The sequence below is a fragment of the Physeter macrocephalus genome, unplaced genomic scaffold, assembly GCF_002837175.3.
Source record: "Physeter macrocephalus isolate SW-GA unplaced genomic scaffold, ASM283717v5 random_505, whole genome shotgun sequence".
In the NCBI taxonomy this organism is placed as follows: Eukaryota; Metazoa; Chordata; class Mammalia; order Artiodactyla; family Physeteridae; genus Physeter; species Physeter macrocephalus.
In genome coordinates, this window is record NW_021145791.1 from 37,836 (window position 1) to 51,828 (window position 13,993).

Sequence of the window (13,993 nt, forward strand, 5' to 3'; positions counted from 1 at the left end):
GGCTGCCTTTCATCACCTTGGCCCTGATAGGGATCATCCTGGGTGAAGAAATCGCTGTCAGTCACCCCCACCTCTCTCAGAGCCAGAAGACCTGATTGACAGGCACACACCCACGGGGGTGGGGTGAGGGGGCCAAGGGGCTGGCCATCTGTGGGAAGGCAGGGAACCGGCATTCTTGGCAGGGGAGGCGAAAGAGGGGGCTTCCATGTGGAAGAGGAAGGAAATATCTAGAACCTTTTCATCTCCACAGGAGAAGACCAGGGAGGGACAGTCAGCCCAGCTATCAACCTCGAGGGAGCGCCACCCTCCTTCTGCATCAACAACCTCCGGGCAGGATCAGACCCTTCAATCAGCTCAGCTCTGCCCCCAAACAAAGGGAGGTGAGGCTGCCCAGGGCTGCAGAATCAAAGAGAAGTGTCCACCCCACCCTGCAGCCAGCCTGGTCCTTGCTGCTGAGAGACCATGAGTCAAAAAAGGAAACCGGAGCTGGAAGACGAATGAAGCAGTGATGTGGTTGATGGCTTTATTATGGCATAAAAAACACAGGCTGTTTCTTCCTCCTCCTCCCCCACAAAATGGGTTCACAGCACTTAAAGAAAAAAAAAAATCCTACATTTCTCCTCTAGGGGGCTGCCTAGAAGGGGGCAGACAGCCAAGCAACCTAGATCTATAAAAGAGGGGAGCAGAAAAAAACCTATCCAAAGCCCTCACCAGCACACCTTAGAGCTCGGGGCCTCCGTGGGGGGAATATCTGTGCTGTCCTCCCCCGCAACGCACATTTGGGAGTTCCCCTGAGGATGGTCACTGGGAAAGGCTGTCCTAGTGGCAAAGGGAGAGGTGGCTGGTTTCCTCAGCTGGAGGAAACCGGCATCTCACACCCACAGCCCCTCCCTCTCTCCCCCCCGCATCCACCTGGCCAGGCAACCTGCAGGCACTGCCAACTCTCTTCTGCCCCCAGCCCTCTCAGCAAGGAAAGGGACCTCTGGTCAGATTAGCAGGAGGTAGAGGAAGAGGGGGCATAAAGAAAGGACATTACTTCTTAACCTACCCCAGGCCATACGTCCTTCAGGGAGAGTCACCCCATCCCTCTTAAGAAGGGCTCTCTTCTACACAAACATATTCCCACCCAGATCCCAGTCCCACTTCCCAATGGCACCCAATCCTTGGACTGATATCCCCAAGGAAGGAAGAGATGCTGTAGGCCTAGGGTCCAGGACCTCGGCTGGGGTGAACAAGATGGGGTCTCCCTGGCTGGAGACCCCAGGCTCAGTAGAGAAACACACACACACACACAGAAACACACACATACATAGGTACACACAACATGAACACACATGTCCTAATATTAAATAAAATACCCTTTGCTTATAACTTAAAAAATCAATACACAACTAATCCTTGCACAGGGCTCTGGGTGGAGAAAGAAAGGCAGGGAAACGGGAGGTTGGGGGAATCTTAAGGCCTCTACCTGGAGCCTGGGAAAGCCCACTAGTTCCAGGCTCCTGTGGCCTGTCAGTCCCTGCCCACATCAGCTTTTTTCCTTTTGCCTGGCTCAGCCTCTTCTGGCTTCCCCCCTCCCCACGTTCCCCACTCCAGGATCACCATCAGAACGTATTTCTAGCATCTAAAGAAGGGAACAGGGACAGCTTCCTGGACATCACCTCAGAGGGCAGGCCCCTTCCAGTGACAGGACAACTTCCTCATATGGAAGGGGAGCCCCACAAGAGATGAGATGGGGAGGAGCCTCCTAACACACTCTACAGGAGGGGCTAGGCTTGTAGGCAGCTCGAAAGGGGAGCGTCGAGCTAAAGAAAGAGTGGGGCTAAGCTTCTCTGCAAGCAGATGGCCAGGCAGGGACAGAGTCCTCCGCTCTGAGCAGGAACTGCTGGAGGTCCCTCTGCTGGGACACCCCCACCTACCCTCACCCAACCGAGGCAACCCTCTTCCTTCCATCCGTAAGGGGAGGGCAAATGTCGGGCACCAAGGGTAAGGAACTACATCAATTCTGGAGCAAGGGCTCTTGGCTGTCCTGAAGGCCTGCCTGGGGTGACAGATGAGAGTGGACTACTGAACCTTACTTTTATAAAGACCAAGAGTTAAGGACTGAATCAGTGTTAGAGAGGGAAGGGCTTAGTTCCACTCCCTGACCAAATCCCTTTCTCTCATTTTAGAGGAGACTTCCTTGCTCAACCTCCACATCTAGCTCCCTCCTCCACCCCACAGTTCTGGCTGCAAGCTGTCGCCCATTCTGGCCCTCTTCCTTTCTTCCCTCGTGGCTCCATCAGACTGGGTCTGGAAGGCTTAATAAGGAGGCACATCAGAGACATTACTTCTGCGATGACAACCCTCCCAGCCAGATAGAAACTCCTCCCTTAGGGGGACCCCCAGCCTCTGCTACCCCATCTCAGCTCTCCCTCCGGAAACCCCGGGGTAAAGCACTCTAAGGGGGATGAAAGGGACCCGGGCCGCAGCGCGGCTCCAGAGGCCCTTTTATGTCCGGGTTCCCAGGCGCTAACGACGTGTCCAGACAGCTACCCCGAGCGCCCGGGGCGGCCCCACTCCTCTCTGCTCCGGGGACGCGCGCCGTATCCTCCAACCTATCCCCTCGGCCCTCCAGCCGCCGTAGGGGTAGTCCACCCCAACCCCCCAGCCCAGGGGCGTGAGTGAAAGAGCGAGGAAGGGGAGAACTGATGGGCATGCGCAGCTCCTCCTCGCCCAGTCAAACGCGTCCGTCCTGTCCAGCCCCAGAGCCTAAGAAACCCCTAGCGACCCGGCTCCCTGACCCCCGCACCACTTTCCCTCCCTCTCAATAAATAACCACCTTCTCTTACTCAAGCCACCCCCCCCCCCAAGGGCATCAGGCCAGAGGGCTCTCTTCTGATGTCCCCAGGGGAGACCGACGGGGAGGCGGGACGGAGAGGCGGGACGAGGAGCTCAGTTGGAGGGAGCCGCACTGCCCTCGGCCTCGCGCTTGCCTTTGACCCCGGGGGGCTCCGCTCCGCCGGCCTTGCCCTCTCCCGCCGCCGCCCCGGCAGCCTCCTCTTTGGCGCCCTCGTGGGTTTTCATGTGTTTGGCCAGGTGGTCGCTGCGCATGAAGACTCGGCTGCAGACTGCGCATGGGAACTTCTTGGTGCCGGTGTGGGTCTGGAGGTGGCGCTGCAGCTCGTCGGAGCGCGTGAAGCGCTTGCCGCAGAAGAGCCAGTTGCACACGAAGGGGCGGTCGCCGCTGTGCCAGCGCAGGTGTGCCTTCAGGTGCGATGTCTTGGCGTAGGCTTTCCCACAGCCCGGGATGTGGCAATTGTGCAAATGCTTCTTCTTGCCCCCATCGGGCCCGCACGGAGCCCCCAGTCGCTCCGCCTCCAGGCAGTTGGGGCAGCGGCACACGGTCTGGCCTGAGCTGCGGGGCACCGACCGCCGGGAGCCTTTGGGCCGGGCCGCCCCATCCAGGCTGGTATCCAGCCCCTGGGATTCCGGGGCGGCTGCTTCCAAGGCCTTCGCCCCGTCGGGAGGCCCGAGGAGGTGCTGCCCTCCGCCGGCTGGGAGGAGATGGTGCGGGTGTGGGTGGGGCGGCTGGGCACAAAGCTGGTGGTCTCCGACGTAGCCCCCCAAGCCAGCCTGAAGCGCCCCGGGGTGGCCAGGTGAGGTCAGCGCGCCCTGAGTGTGGGGGAGGTCCATCCAGCTGGTACCCGGATGAAGGTCCCACCACGAGCCATCCTCGGTGCCCGGGTGTGTCGGCCGGAACCACGATTCGTAATGGTGTGACATGTCCGGCTGCAGGAGCTTGGAAAAGGGTCCCGGGGCCAAGGGACTGTCGCTTTCCAGGTCCTCGCAGGTTACCCGAGAGGAGGCCCCCGGCAACTCATAGCCCTGTGAGAAGTCCACCTCTGGGCCCAGCGGGAGGCTCTGCAGCTCTCCAGGCTGCAGCGGGGAGGGGTAGTCCCCGGCCTCCGGGCTTGTGTGGCCCTGGTATGTTTGGAGAGGCTGCAGGTCGAGGCACGGCGGGGAGGCGGGAGGCGCGTCCGAGTGCTGGCTGCCCAGAGAGCCGCAGACGGCGGTTAGCATTGCCGGGATCAGGGGTGGGGTGGGGGACAGAGATGGTCAAGGGCACCTCAGGTGGGACCTAAAGGAGGCAAAGATGAGGTAAAGTGAGGAAAGTAACCGTCTCATTTCCCATCCTAGCCCAGTTCCCTTCCCTGTCAAATGCTTCTTTCCCATCCCCAGGTGAAAAAGAGGAAGGCATGTCTGGGTGGGGACTAAAGATCAGTTAAGAGAACTTGGGAGTGCTAGGAAGGGTTGAGGGTGTGAGGTGCAGAGGATGATGGAAGTCTACCTTCCGCTAGGTGATCCCTCCTATAGGACCCAGCTCATCCTGGAAGTTGGGCTGGTCCCAGGCAAGTAGGTCAGTCGGATACAACTAGAGTACAGTGCTGGAACCATTGTAGCTGCCCAGCCCAGTGGGAGGGGCAGTGGCATTGCCCCATAACCCCTGCCCCCATGCCCGCCCACCCGCAGATCTGCTGCCAGCCCAAATGGAGAATCTAGGCCCATCTCAGCTTCCCCAGTTTAACTCAGGACACAGCTGGGGAGAGGGAGGTGGTCTAACCCAAAGTTTAAAGTGACCTGACTTCCCGAAGCCCAAAGCAGGTTCTGAGGTTTTGGAAAAAGAGCTCTCCTTCCATCCCTGAAGCATGCTCAATGAAGAAGAGCATTTCACTGCTCTACACCACTCACCCCACCTCCCTGCCTCGCTGGGTTGCCTCACCAAACCCACTCCCATGCCCCTTTCCCTCTGGCAGGGACTTCGCCTCCCTGGGGTGCAACTGCAGTGCCAGTTTCCAGAAGACTTCTCCCCGACAGAGAAACTAAGCCCCCCTCCCCTGTCCTGACCTACACCAGTGCCCAAGCAGCTTTCTGGCTGCTACCCCTGCCCTCCTCCAATCTAGGGGAGACCAGATGTGAAGCTCGGAGGGGTCAGCCAGAGAAGAGCTTACCAGCACGCTCAGGAAGATAAAACTGCCACCCCCTTAAGGGATTCAGGGACAGAGTGGGGGAAGCAACAGGAAAAGCCAGAATCACACAGAAATTAAGAGGAAGCATTACCCAGAGAGATTATATAGGGGGTGCATTCTAGGCCTAGATCATTTTTAGGAGCTCTCCAGATGATTCTAACATGCAGCCAAGTGTTGAGAACTACTGCTCCAGGCCAGTTCTCTTATTTTAGAGAAGAGAAAACTGAGGCCATATTTGGAGAAGTCACTTGAAAAAAAATTTATTCATTCAGTCAGTAAATATGTACTGTATATACCTCTGTTAACCAGAGGTATATACAGTATATTCCTAGTCTGTTTCTCTTTCCCTAAACCACTGGGAACCTAAAGAACCCCCAACCCCTCTCTGGACCACATACCTGTCGCTTGGAGTTCCCCCTCGTCTCACCACCTCTCCCTAAGGTCTGGGAGCCCTGCCGTGATGCCTGGAGTATGTGGGTTTGGTTGCCTGAGCCTTCTCTGATGATGGGGGAGGAGACGCAGTGGTTTAGGGCAGGGACTTTTCCTTCCTAAATCCGGATTCGGATGACCTTACCACCTTCTGCTTCTGGGACCAGGGAGGTCGCCCTGGTGGTCTGGGAGAGGGAGGGAGAGGGGGATTGGGGCGCCTACTCAGGCTCCTGCTGCCTCACCACAAGAAAGGAACAGGTTGAAGCGGCAGGAATGGAGCCTCAGGCCCAGGCGGGGCAGCCCAGCAGGGGCTGGGCGGGAGCAGTGAGGCCTGGGACCCTAATAGCTTTTGTCGCCTGGGAACGGCCCCAGGGGTTGGGGTTGCGGGGGAGGCTAACGATCCAGGCTCCGGAGTGGCCTCTCCCGCCACAGGGCCAGGGAGCCCAATCCTGGGATGCACTAGCCTGCTACCGAGATCTCGGGAAGGGAGACAGCCGGGCGCGTACCCCTGCTTGCCGCTCCCCAAGGCGGGAAGGCTGGTAGAGACACCCTCCTTCCCCCTTCCGCCGGCTGCCTCTCCCATCACCGGTGCTCAGGTGGTCAGGACTTCCGTACTCCCGGTCCTCAAGGTTCCAATCCTCCAGTTGTCCCAGTCGCTCCAGTTTCCCCAGTCTCCAGCCTCGCCCGTCCGCCCCGTTTTCACTCCGCCGGGGCTCTAAGCCCCTCGGATTCTTTAAGACCACCTCCCCCGAGGCCAGAGGAGGCTGTGGCGCGTTCCGGGCGCGTCTTTCCGAGACGATCCCCGATGCGCGCACCCCTCGCCGCCCTGACCCGGGCCCCTACCTCGAGGCTGCGCTCGGGCGCCTGGCACGGCAGGCTGGCGCCCTCCCGACGGGCGCTCCTGGGCCTCGCGCGCCGGCGGGCTCTCCAGCGGCGAGGGGCAGGAGCCGAGGGCGAGAGGGGGCCGCAACAAGACCCGGCGGCTGCCGGCGGAGGAGGGGCGGAGAGAGGCGGCGGGAGGGCGGAGGGCGGGCGGGAGCCGGCGAGCGAGCGAGCGAGGACAGCTCCGCCCGTGACTCACCGCGCTCTCTGCCTTCATCCTCGGCCCTGCGCTCCTTTTTCCCGAATTCGCGGCCCCGCCCACCTCACCTGTGGCCGCCTTTAACCCTTGCGGGCTCTGCCGGACCAGAGGCCGAGCCGGGCCGGGCCAGCGGGGAGCGAGCAGGCGGAGGGAATCGCTCTCTAGGTGGCACCCTGCCCCCTCCCTTGCTCCTCCCTGGCCCCTGCACTGCTGGGGCGAGGGGCCCGGGCGGAGTGTTTCCCAGGTTCTGGGGCCCGCCCCATCGAGTGGAAAACTGCCCTCGAGCTGTCTCGGTTTGGCGGGCACCCAGGACTCTGACCCTGCGGGAATGGAGGAGGGGGCGGGTCAACCTAGGGCGCCGTTTGCCTCCACGGCCCTCCACCCACCCGCCCCAGTCGGGCAGCGCTGCCCCAGAACTGAGAGGAAAGAAGGAGACAGGATTGAGCGCCAAGGATGTGTCCGGTCTACCCCCAGACCTGGGCCGTGAGAAGTTGGTCTTGGCCGCTGCCCTCCTTCACCATTCCTCCCGCCGCTCCTTTCCACCACCAGCACCTTCCCCGGTCCTTTCTCCCTCTCTTGCTGCCCGGCTCTCTTTCTCCGGCCACTCACCTTTTTTTGAGTAACCTCCTCCTTTCCTCTTCCCATCCGTCTGGCCCGTCTCTACCTGCCCCTCAGCCCTCACTCTCCATCCACCCTTGGGCAGCAACCCCAGCGCCTCCCAGGTCCGCCTCTCCAATACACCCGAGCCCCCTTCGGTCCCAGAGGTGCTCAGCCTGCGCCCAGCCACCCTCGACCCCGCGCGCCCCCGGCTCTGAAAGATGGGGCAGGCGCCGGGATAGCCCTGGGAAAGGACACTTCTGCAAAGATTTGCGCGACCCCTTGCCACCATTCCTTCCCGATTCTCATCTGAATGTCTAAACCCAAGGTTCATAACTTTGGGGAAGGGTCTTGGATTCCTTTGAGAAAAACAAATGCACATACACAGTGCAACCCTCTGCAACACAGTGCAGAATTTCAGGGCGTTTGCGACGCCCACCTAAAAACTTCTCTCAAGATCAGAGTTGGTTGAGATATCCAGCGCGGTGGGTCGGGGTGTTCCCCTCTCCTCCCCCGCCGGGAATGGCCTGTGCGACCGGGTACGAAACTCCCTTCCCGGTGGGTGCCTCCCCAAACCGGCCGCTTTGACCTCCTGAAGTGACTCTTTTGTTGCAGGGGGCACTCTGATCAACTTCCTAATTTTTTTTCATTGCCTCGGTTGGCTTTCCCTACGGACTCAGCCATCTGCTTTTTAAATTTCGTTTTTGTCTTTACAGTCTATTTCGTACAGCCGGAGCAGAATTTAGGCTGATTCATTTTCGCGGGTACAGCCCCGATTCCACCACCGTTGGTTTACCTGTCCTGAATACGAAGTGCGACTATCAAACGGCTAAACTGATCCACAAGCCACTTGAAAATCGATCTTTTTGTGTGTGGTTCCCCCCACCAAACATACACATTCTCATATCCAGAATCAGGGTCTGATTCATCTGTGCAAATCCCTCTTTTGTAAGACTCAGTTTCCTCATCTGGACAACCTGAGTACAAGTTGGGAGGGTTTCCTGGGGCTTAAAGGAATTGATGTTCTTAAAACACTTAGCCTCTGGTGCCCCTGGTAAGCTCATAGTAAAGGGAAGATATCGTTGGTAGCGTTATAATTATTAAATAAGTCAGTTCCCAGCAAATGTTTGTTGGATAAAGGTATATTCACAAAGATCTTTGGGCTAGAAGTTGACAGACCAAAATTCTAGCTCCAGCCCTGCATTTGCTAAGCTGATCTGGCAGATGAGGTTGCTCTGAGCCTCAGTTTCCGCGTGGGTGAAATGCGGTTAGAGCAGGCGCCCTGCGGGGTAGAGGACAGGCACGTGGGAAGACGCAAGGTGCCTCCCGGATGTCAGGGATTGTGCTTTCAGATCAGTCAGATTTCATTCCTGACTCTTGTGCCCCTGAGATGTAGATTCTCAAGAAGCGCTCTGAGTCTTTGTGACCACGGCTAAATCGACAGCCCTCTCTGTCCATATGGTTTTATCTCCGTGCACTCAGCCTGCAAATCTTGACTTAGTTGGGTTTGCACCTCAGTACACAGCCATGTCCGGAACAGAGTTACGGGCTCACATTGCAGAGCCTGCTACTCGAATTCCTGGGTTAAGTCTGATTCGACCCCTAGGCATTCTCTTCCTCCTCCTCCTCCCTGCAGCCCGCTGGCCTCTGGCTGTTCCCCAAAGCTGCAGCTCTTAAGGTGCTAACACCTGAGCAAGGATCTGACTCTCAGTGGGAAACCTGAGCCCCCTCTCCCATTTATTTATAGGCACCAGATTGTCTTGTCTTCCTAGCTCCTTCCATTTTTTTCCTGCAAAGAAGAGGGAAAGGGATCTAGCCCCTGGACAGTAGACATCCCACCCCACTTTCACCCCAGGCCCCCCTTCACCCCACCTGGTCCTGACCCGCAGCCACCCAGGTTTCCCAGAAGCAAAGACCCTCCATCTGCCTGGGGCTCATCAGCATGAAATTCAACCGCAATGCAGTTGTCTCAGAAAACTTAGCTGTTCTGACTTCCTGCACTGCCTGGGTTTCTGCCTCTGACTCAGGGCACTTTCTTTTCTTCCAGATACCCCTCTGCTTTTGTTCCTTTGATTCCAGCCCCTTCAATTTCCCACTTTCTAGATGTTTCCTTACTTAATGGTGCTCATGATCTGTTGACGTGACTGCCAAGATCACCACTGCCCACAGCCATGTTCTTATCTCACCTCAAAGTTCAACCGTGCAGCCCACTGAGATCTGCCCAGGACTTGGGCCATTTCTACTTCTTTCCCTCATTCCACTAAAGGGGTAAACAGACAGATTTTGCCACAAGTGTCTGTCTCCCATTCTTGCTGCCCCTCTGCTTCTCATGCCTCATTTCAGTCAGCAATCCACTTTGTACCCGGAGCAGCCTTGTTGGTCTCCATGCTCATAGTAACCAGCATTTGTTTATTGGGCACCTACTACGTTCCAGATGCTTCACACAAATATCTCTAATTTTCATGAGCGTGCAGCAGAGTAGTTGTTCTTATCCCTACATTGTACAGGTGAGGAAGCCGAGGATTAAAGTTAAATGACCTGCCCAAGATTACAGAGCTGTTAAGAGACAGAAGGAAACTGAGTCCAGATCTGTCAGGATCTAAAGCACACGTTCTGCCTGCTGTTCCATCCAGCCTCCCTATGGCAGCAGTGATGGCCCTGGCAGTCCGGCTCCCCTATATCCTGAAGGTGGAGAGGACGACATTTTTAAACTATTCCCCAGATCAAAGCCATCAAGATCCTGTTACTAAGATAGGACAAACTGGTCCCATCTTGGATTGGATTGCTGTGGTCTCTTCCAAACTTCAACTGTCCCTCCATGGAGATCGCACTATAAGAATATCTATATTCTTATAGTGCAGAACACTATAAGCTGTTCTGCCCATAAAAATTGTCCAGTGCAAACCCTCATTTTGCTAGTAGGGGAAATTAAACAAGGAGGCAAGTAGCTCAAAGTCACACAAGTTAGAAGCAGAGCAGGGACCAGAACCCCAATCTCCTGATTCCTGGTCTCCTAGTTGCTCACTCTTCTCTTCTCCCATCCCCCACTTCCAGGCTGCACTCAGCCAACTGCGAGCTGGTGATCACCGACACTAACACCTTCCTCATATACCCTCCTCTCCCCCACACTCTTCAAGGCTCCTGGGAAACTGGACAAGGTCCAGAGCTGGAGCCAAATGGTTTTCTTTCATTTATCCTTTATTCACTGAACTAACACTTACTGAGGGTCTACCCAGGGCCAAGCACTACTCTGAGCATTCTATTATAAACCCAAATGTCCCTAGCATCACAACCACTCTTGGTCTGAAAGATGAGCCCAGCTGAGGCTAGTGCATTTATGTGTGTGTGTGTGTGTGTGTGTGTGTGTGTGTCTGTGTGTCTGTGTGTCTGTGTGTGAATCTACAGATGTGTGTGTACCCATCATGCCTGTGTGTAACCACCACACCAGCGTGTACCTTTGGGGCTTGAATGTGGGGTGTCTGTCCTCTCTCCTCCATCATAAATGGTGTTCCCCACAGGCCATGCACAGTGGTTTCTCCCTTATGACTTCTGCAGATATGCTCTCATGCATGAACTTCCATGTGGTGAGTGTGTGCCCTGTATGTCTGTTATATTAGCCCATCTTTTTCCTCAGAATGAAGTCCCCAGCCATCTATTAACCGATGAAACTGGTGAATCACCACTCTACTTCTCCCTCAGATCTCAGCCCAGTCCAGAGACCTCAAGGAACCCTCTTTCGTTCTCCATGCATCCACTATCTCCCTCTTAGGTCCCTCTCCCCAGTACAGAGAGAATCAAGCCTTTTAACCCCTTCTCAATGATCCCCACTTTAGAGTGAAGACCTGATCCTCTTGTCCCCTGAACTGGACAGGGAACAGCCCCTCTTACCAATCCATGGAGCCCAGTTGGCAGCGGCAGTGAGGGGCAAGTGGGGGTGATGGAAGAGCCAGGCTTTTTAAAGGAGGCAACAGTCAGAGCCAGAGTGGGAGGTGAGAGACTCGGGCAGGGATGCTGCCAAGTCCTCACGGCCTCGGAAGCTTTTAGGATAATCCAGGAAACAGTGGCCCCCGGCTCTCCTGGTGGAGTGGTGCTGCTGAGATCTGAGTCTCTGAGGTCTGCCAGGAAAGGAAGATTTCAGCTGGAAGAGGCAGCTGAGGGTGGGGGTGGGGGGAGCAGGACATCCTTCCCTCCCCAGAGGTTGGGCAGGTGGTGGGACAGGGACAAAAGTGGTTCTTTCAGGATGGAGGAAATGAGAGCATCGCCAGGGGAGAGAGCTGGGATGGCTGGAACTCTCCAAATTCCAACCCCCTCCTTTTGTTTCCTCCATGGACATGGTGGGAGAGAAAGAAGTACCACTTTTAAGACCTCACACACACACACACACACACACACACACACACACACACACACACACTCCCCTTCACATGGTCCCTCCCTGCAGAGCTCCCCAGCAGTGTTTCTGGCTACTCTGGCAGCTGAAGCGGGTCTCTCCTTCTCTGCTGGAGCCTTGTTCCTCCTCCCTTTCCTTTGTCTCCTTTTCAGTTACTTCTCAACTTGGAACCACCAGGAGGGTCCAATATAATTCACATTTTGGATCTGGGATCTCTCATTGTCAAATAGGGAGGGAAGACCCTCTCCCTGACTTAGGATAGCATGGGGCAGCTTGGAATGGACAAGAATTCACCTAGAACCAAAGGCGGAGCCCAGCCAAAAACTTTCATGGACAATTCAGGAATCCCAGAACTCCAAGAGAGTGAAGAGGTGGGGAGCATGGCCTGGAAAGGAAGAAGGGGCCTGGAGGTGAATTTAGGTGGACCCCCATTGTCCCCAACTAGTTACATGAACTGAATATCAGCGTGGTTGTGAGTTTAGGCATGCTGGCTAATAGGAGCATGTCCTGGAGCAGAGAGGGACAGAAGACCAGGAAGGGAAAAGCAGATGAAACAGGATAAGACTGGTTTCCCAAAGCACTCTGAAACTAGGAATTATGACCCACATAGGAGAGTGGCCTGGAGACTTTTCTCGTGACCACATCCCATTCAGTCAGGGCATCTTCGCCCTGAACTCTTGTCCTGCTCCTCCCCCTACACCCCTAGAAATCTCTAGACTGAAGATTCCCAGTCTTCTCATTAGCTTTTCAGTAATTATCCTGTAAAGGCCCCAACAGGTCCTTCCTCTACCCATTTCAGAGATGTGAACATTGAGGCCCTTAAGAGCACGAAGAAGCTCAGCAGAAAGCCACTCATCAGGCAGGAGAGAGTAGAGTGGTCGGGGGCTTAGGAGGCAGAGCTGCACCCTTTCCTTTAATCCCAGGGAAAATTAAGAGTACAGGGCTCCAGTACAACTCCCTGGGGGAGCCCAGGTGTCAGGACAGAGGCAGGCTCCAGGGAGGGGCTTCCCTGGCCCTCCCCACCTTCCAGCCCAGAAAATCAGAGTGAGGGGGGAAACAAGGCCAGGAGACCACACAGGTGGAGTAAATAATGTTAATACGGGAGCATTATCACTAGGGCATTTCCTCATGGATAAATGTCTCAGATACCAAAGGATGCCTCCAAATTATAGTTAATTACAGAGTTGATTTGCATAAATTATAAGGTGAGCATACAAATTCTTTCAATCGGTTCCATATGCTTAGGTAGCAGGTCCAGTCCAAAATGGGAGAATCTTGTGGGGTGGGGGGTTGGGCGGAGGAAAAGGATGAAGCCCTTGGCCTGGACCTGCTGGCCCACACCCCTCCCCAGCTCTCTGATCAGTAAAGAGTGCGTGGAGACCCTGCCTGGTTTGTGGGGAGGAGCTTTACCCGGACCCTGGTTCACCTGGACCCTGTCTGGCGGGAGACCCCCTTACCTCCTCTCTATTCGCACCTTGGAACAAAGTGCTTTCCCACCACCAGTCATGAGGTAGGCAAGTGGTGGGGGAGGTGCCCAATGGGGCCTCATCCTACATGTCGGGGGTGGGACTCTGGAGCCCAGGCGTTCAGAGGAAAGAGGGGGTGTTGCATGAAGCTGAAGAGCCAGCAGGGTTCGTGGTAGATTCAAGCCCCTCTCTCTTGCTCTCAGCTCCCCCTGCAGCCACCCCCACCCAGCTCCAGCTCACTCCCAGAGCCAACCCTCCAATCCCAAGTTTGATGTTGCCGCTTCCTGAACCTTCCAGGCGGCTCCTCAGAGGCTCAGACGCCCAGACTTTTGTCTCCAGTGCCTGGGCCCATTTCCTCTGCCCTCGCCTCCCAGCCCCACCTCCTCCCTCACCCACCTCTAGCTGCTAAGACTCTACTTCCTTCTCCAGCTCTCTAATTTGTCCCTCCCTCCCTCCTGGCCCCCATTCTCACCCAGAGGCCTGTCTCCCACTCTTCTCTCCACCTCTCTCCTCCTCCCCCAGCCGCCCTCCCCCAGAGATCCAGGGTCCCCCCCTACACTCAGCTGTCAACTTTGCTTTTTCCGTCCCATCAAGAACTTTCTGCTGCCCAAGATACTTACCCTCCTGCCCTCAGATTTTCCTACCTCATGCCATCCCCCAAATCCTTACTGTGTGTAGTTCTCTAATTTTTTTCCATATACCTGCTCCAAAGGCAGAAGTTACTGGATTAGCTTGGGGGTGGGGGGGAGGAGGAGGCTGGGCTAAGGCCCCCAGATGTGCGCAGGTGAGAGTTTACCTTAGTCTTCAAATCCGAAAGTGAGAGAGAGAGAGAGAGAGAAAGAGAGAGAGAGAGAGAGAAGAAAGGAATGAAGAAATAGCCTAAAATGGTTTTTAGTACTTGGTAAGTGTGGCTTAAATATTTGTTGAATGAATGAATGAATGAATGAATGAGTTGGAAATGGGCACTGATCTGTGAAAATTCTAGAGAGGTGCCAACTTGGTGACAGGAATTACTTTTTTT

At 55.9% G+C, this 13,993-nt stretch overlaps 1 protein-coding gene across 1 annotated transcript; it reads right to left on the reverse strand.

Moving 5' to 3' along the window:
• Positions 1-519: 519 nt before the first annotated feature.
• SP6 (Sp6 transcription factor) lies at positions 520-6,376 on the reverse strand. Its single transcript, XM_055083044.1, has 2 exons — positions 6,282-6,376; positions 520-4,120 (listed from the first exon to the last, which is right to left on the reverse strand). Exon 2 carries the CDS (start codon positions 4,060-4,062, stop codon positions 2,935-2,937), a length of 1,128 nt encoding a protein of 375 aa, XP_054939019.1. The 5' UTR covers positions 4,063-4,120; positions 6,282-6,376; the 3' UTR covers positions 520-2,934.
• Positions 6,377-13,993: the final 7,617 nt, after the last annotated feature.

Excerpts from the sequence above, each read along its gene's own strand:
- SP6 (XM_055083044.1), bottom strand. The coding sequence starts at position 4,062 with ATGCTAACCGCCGTCTGCGGCTCTCTGGGCAGCCAGCACTCGGACGCG.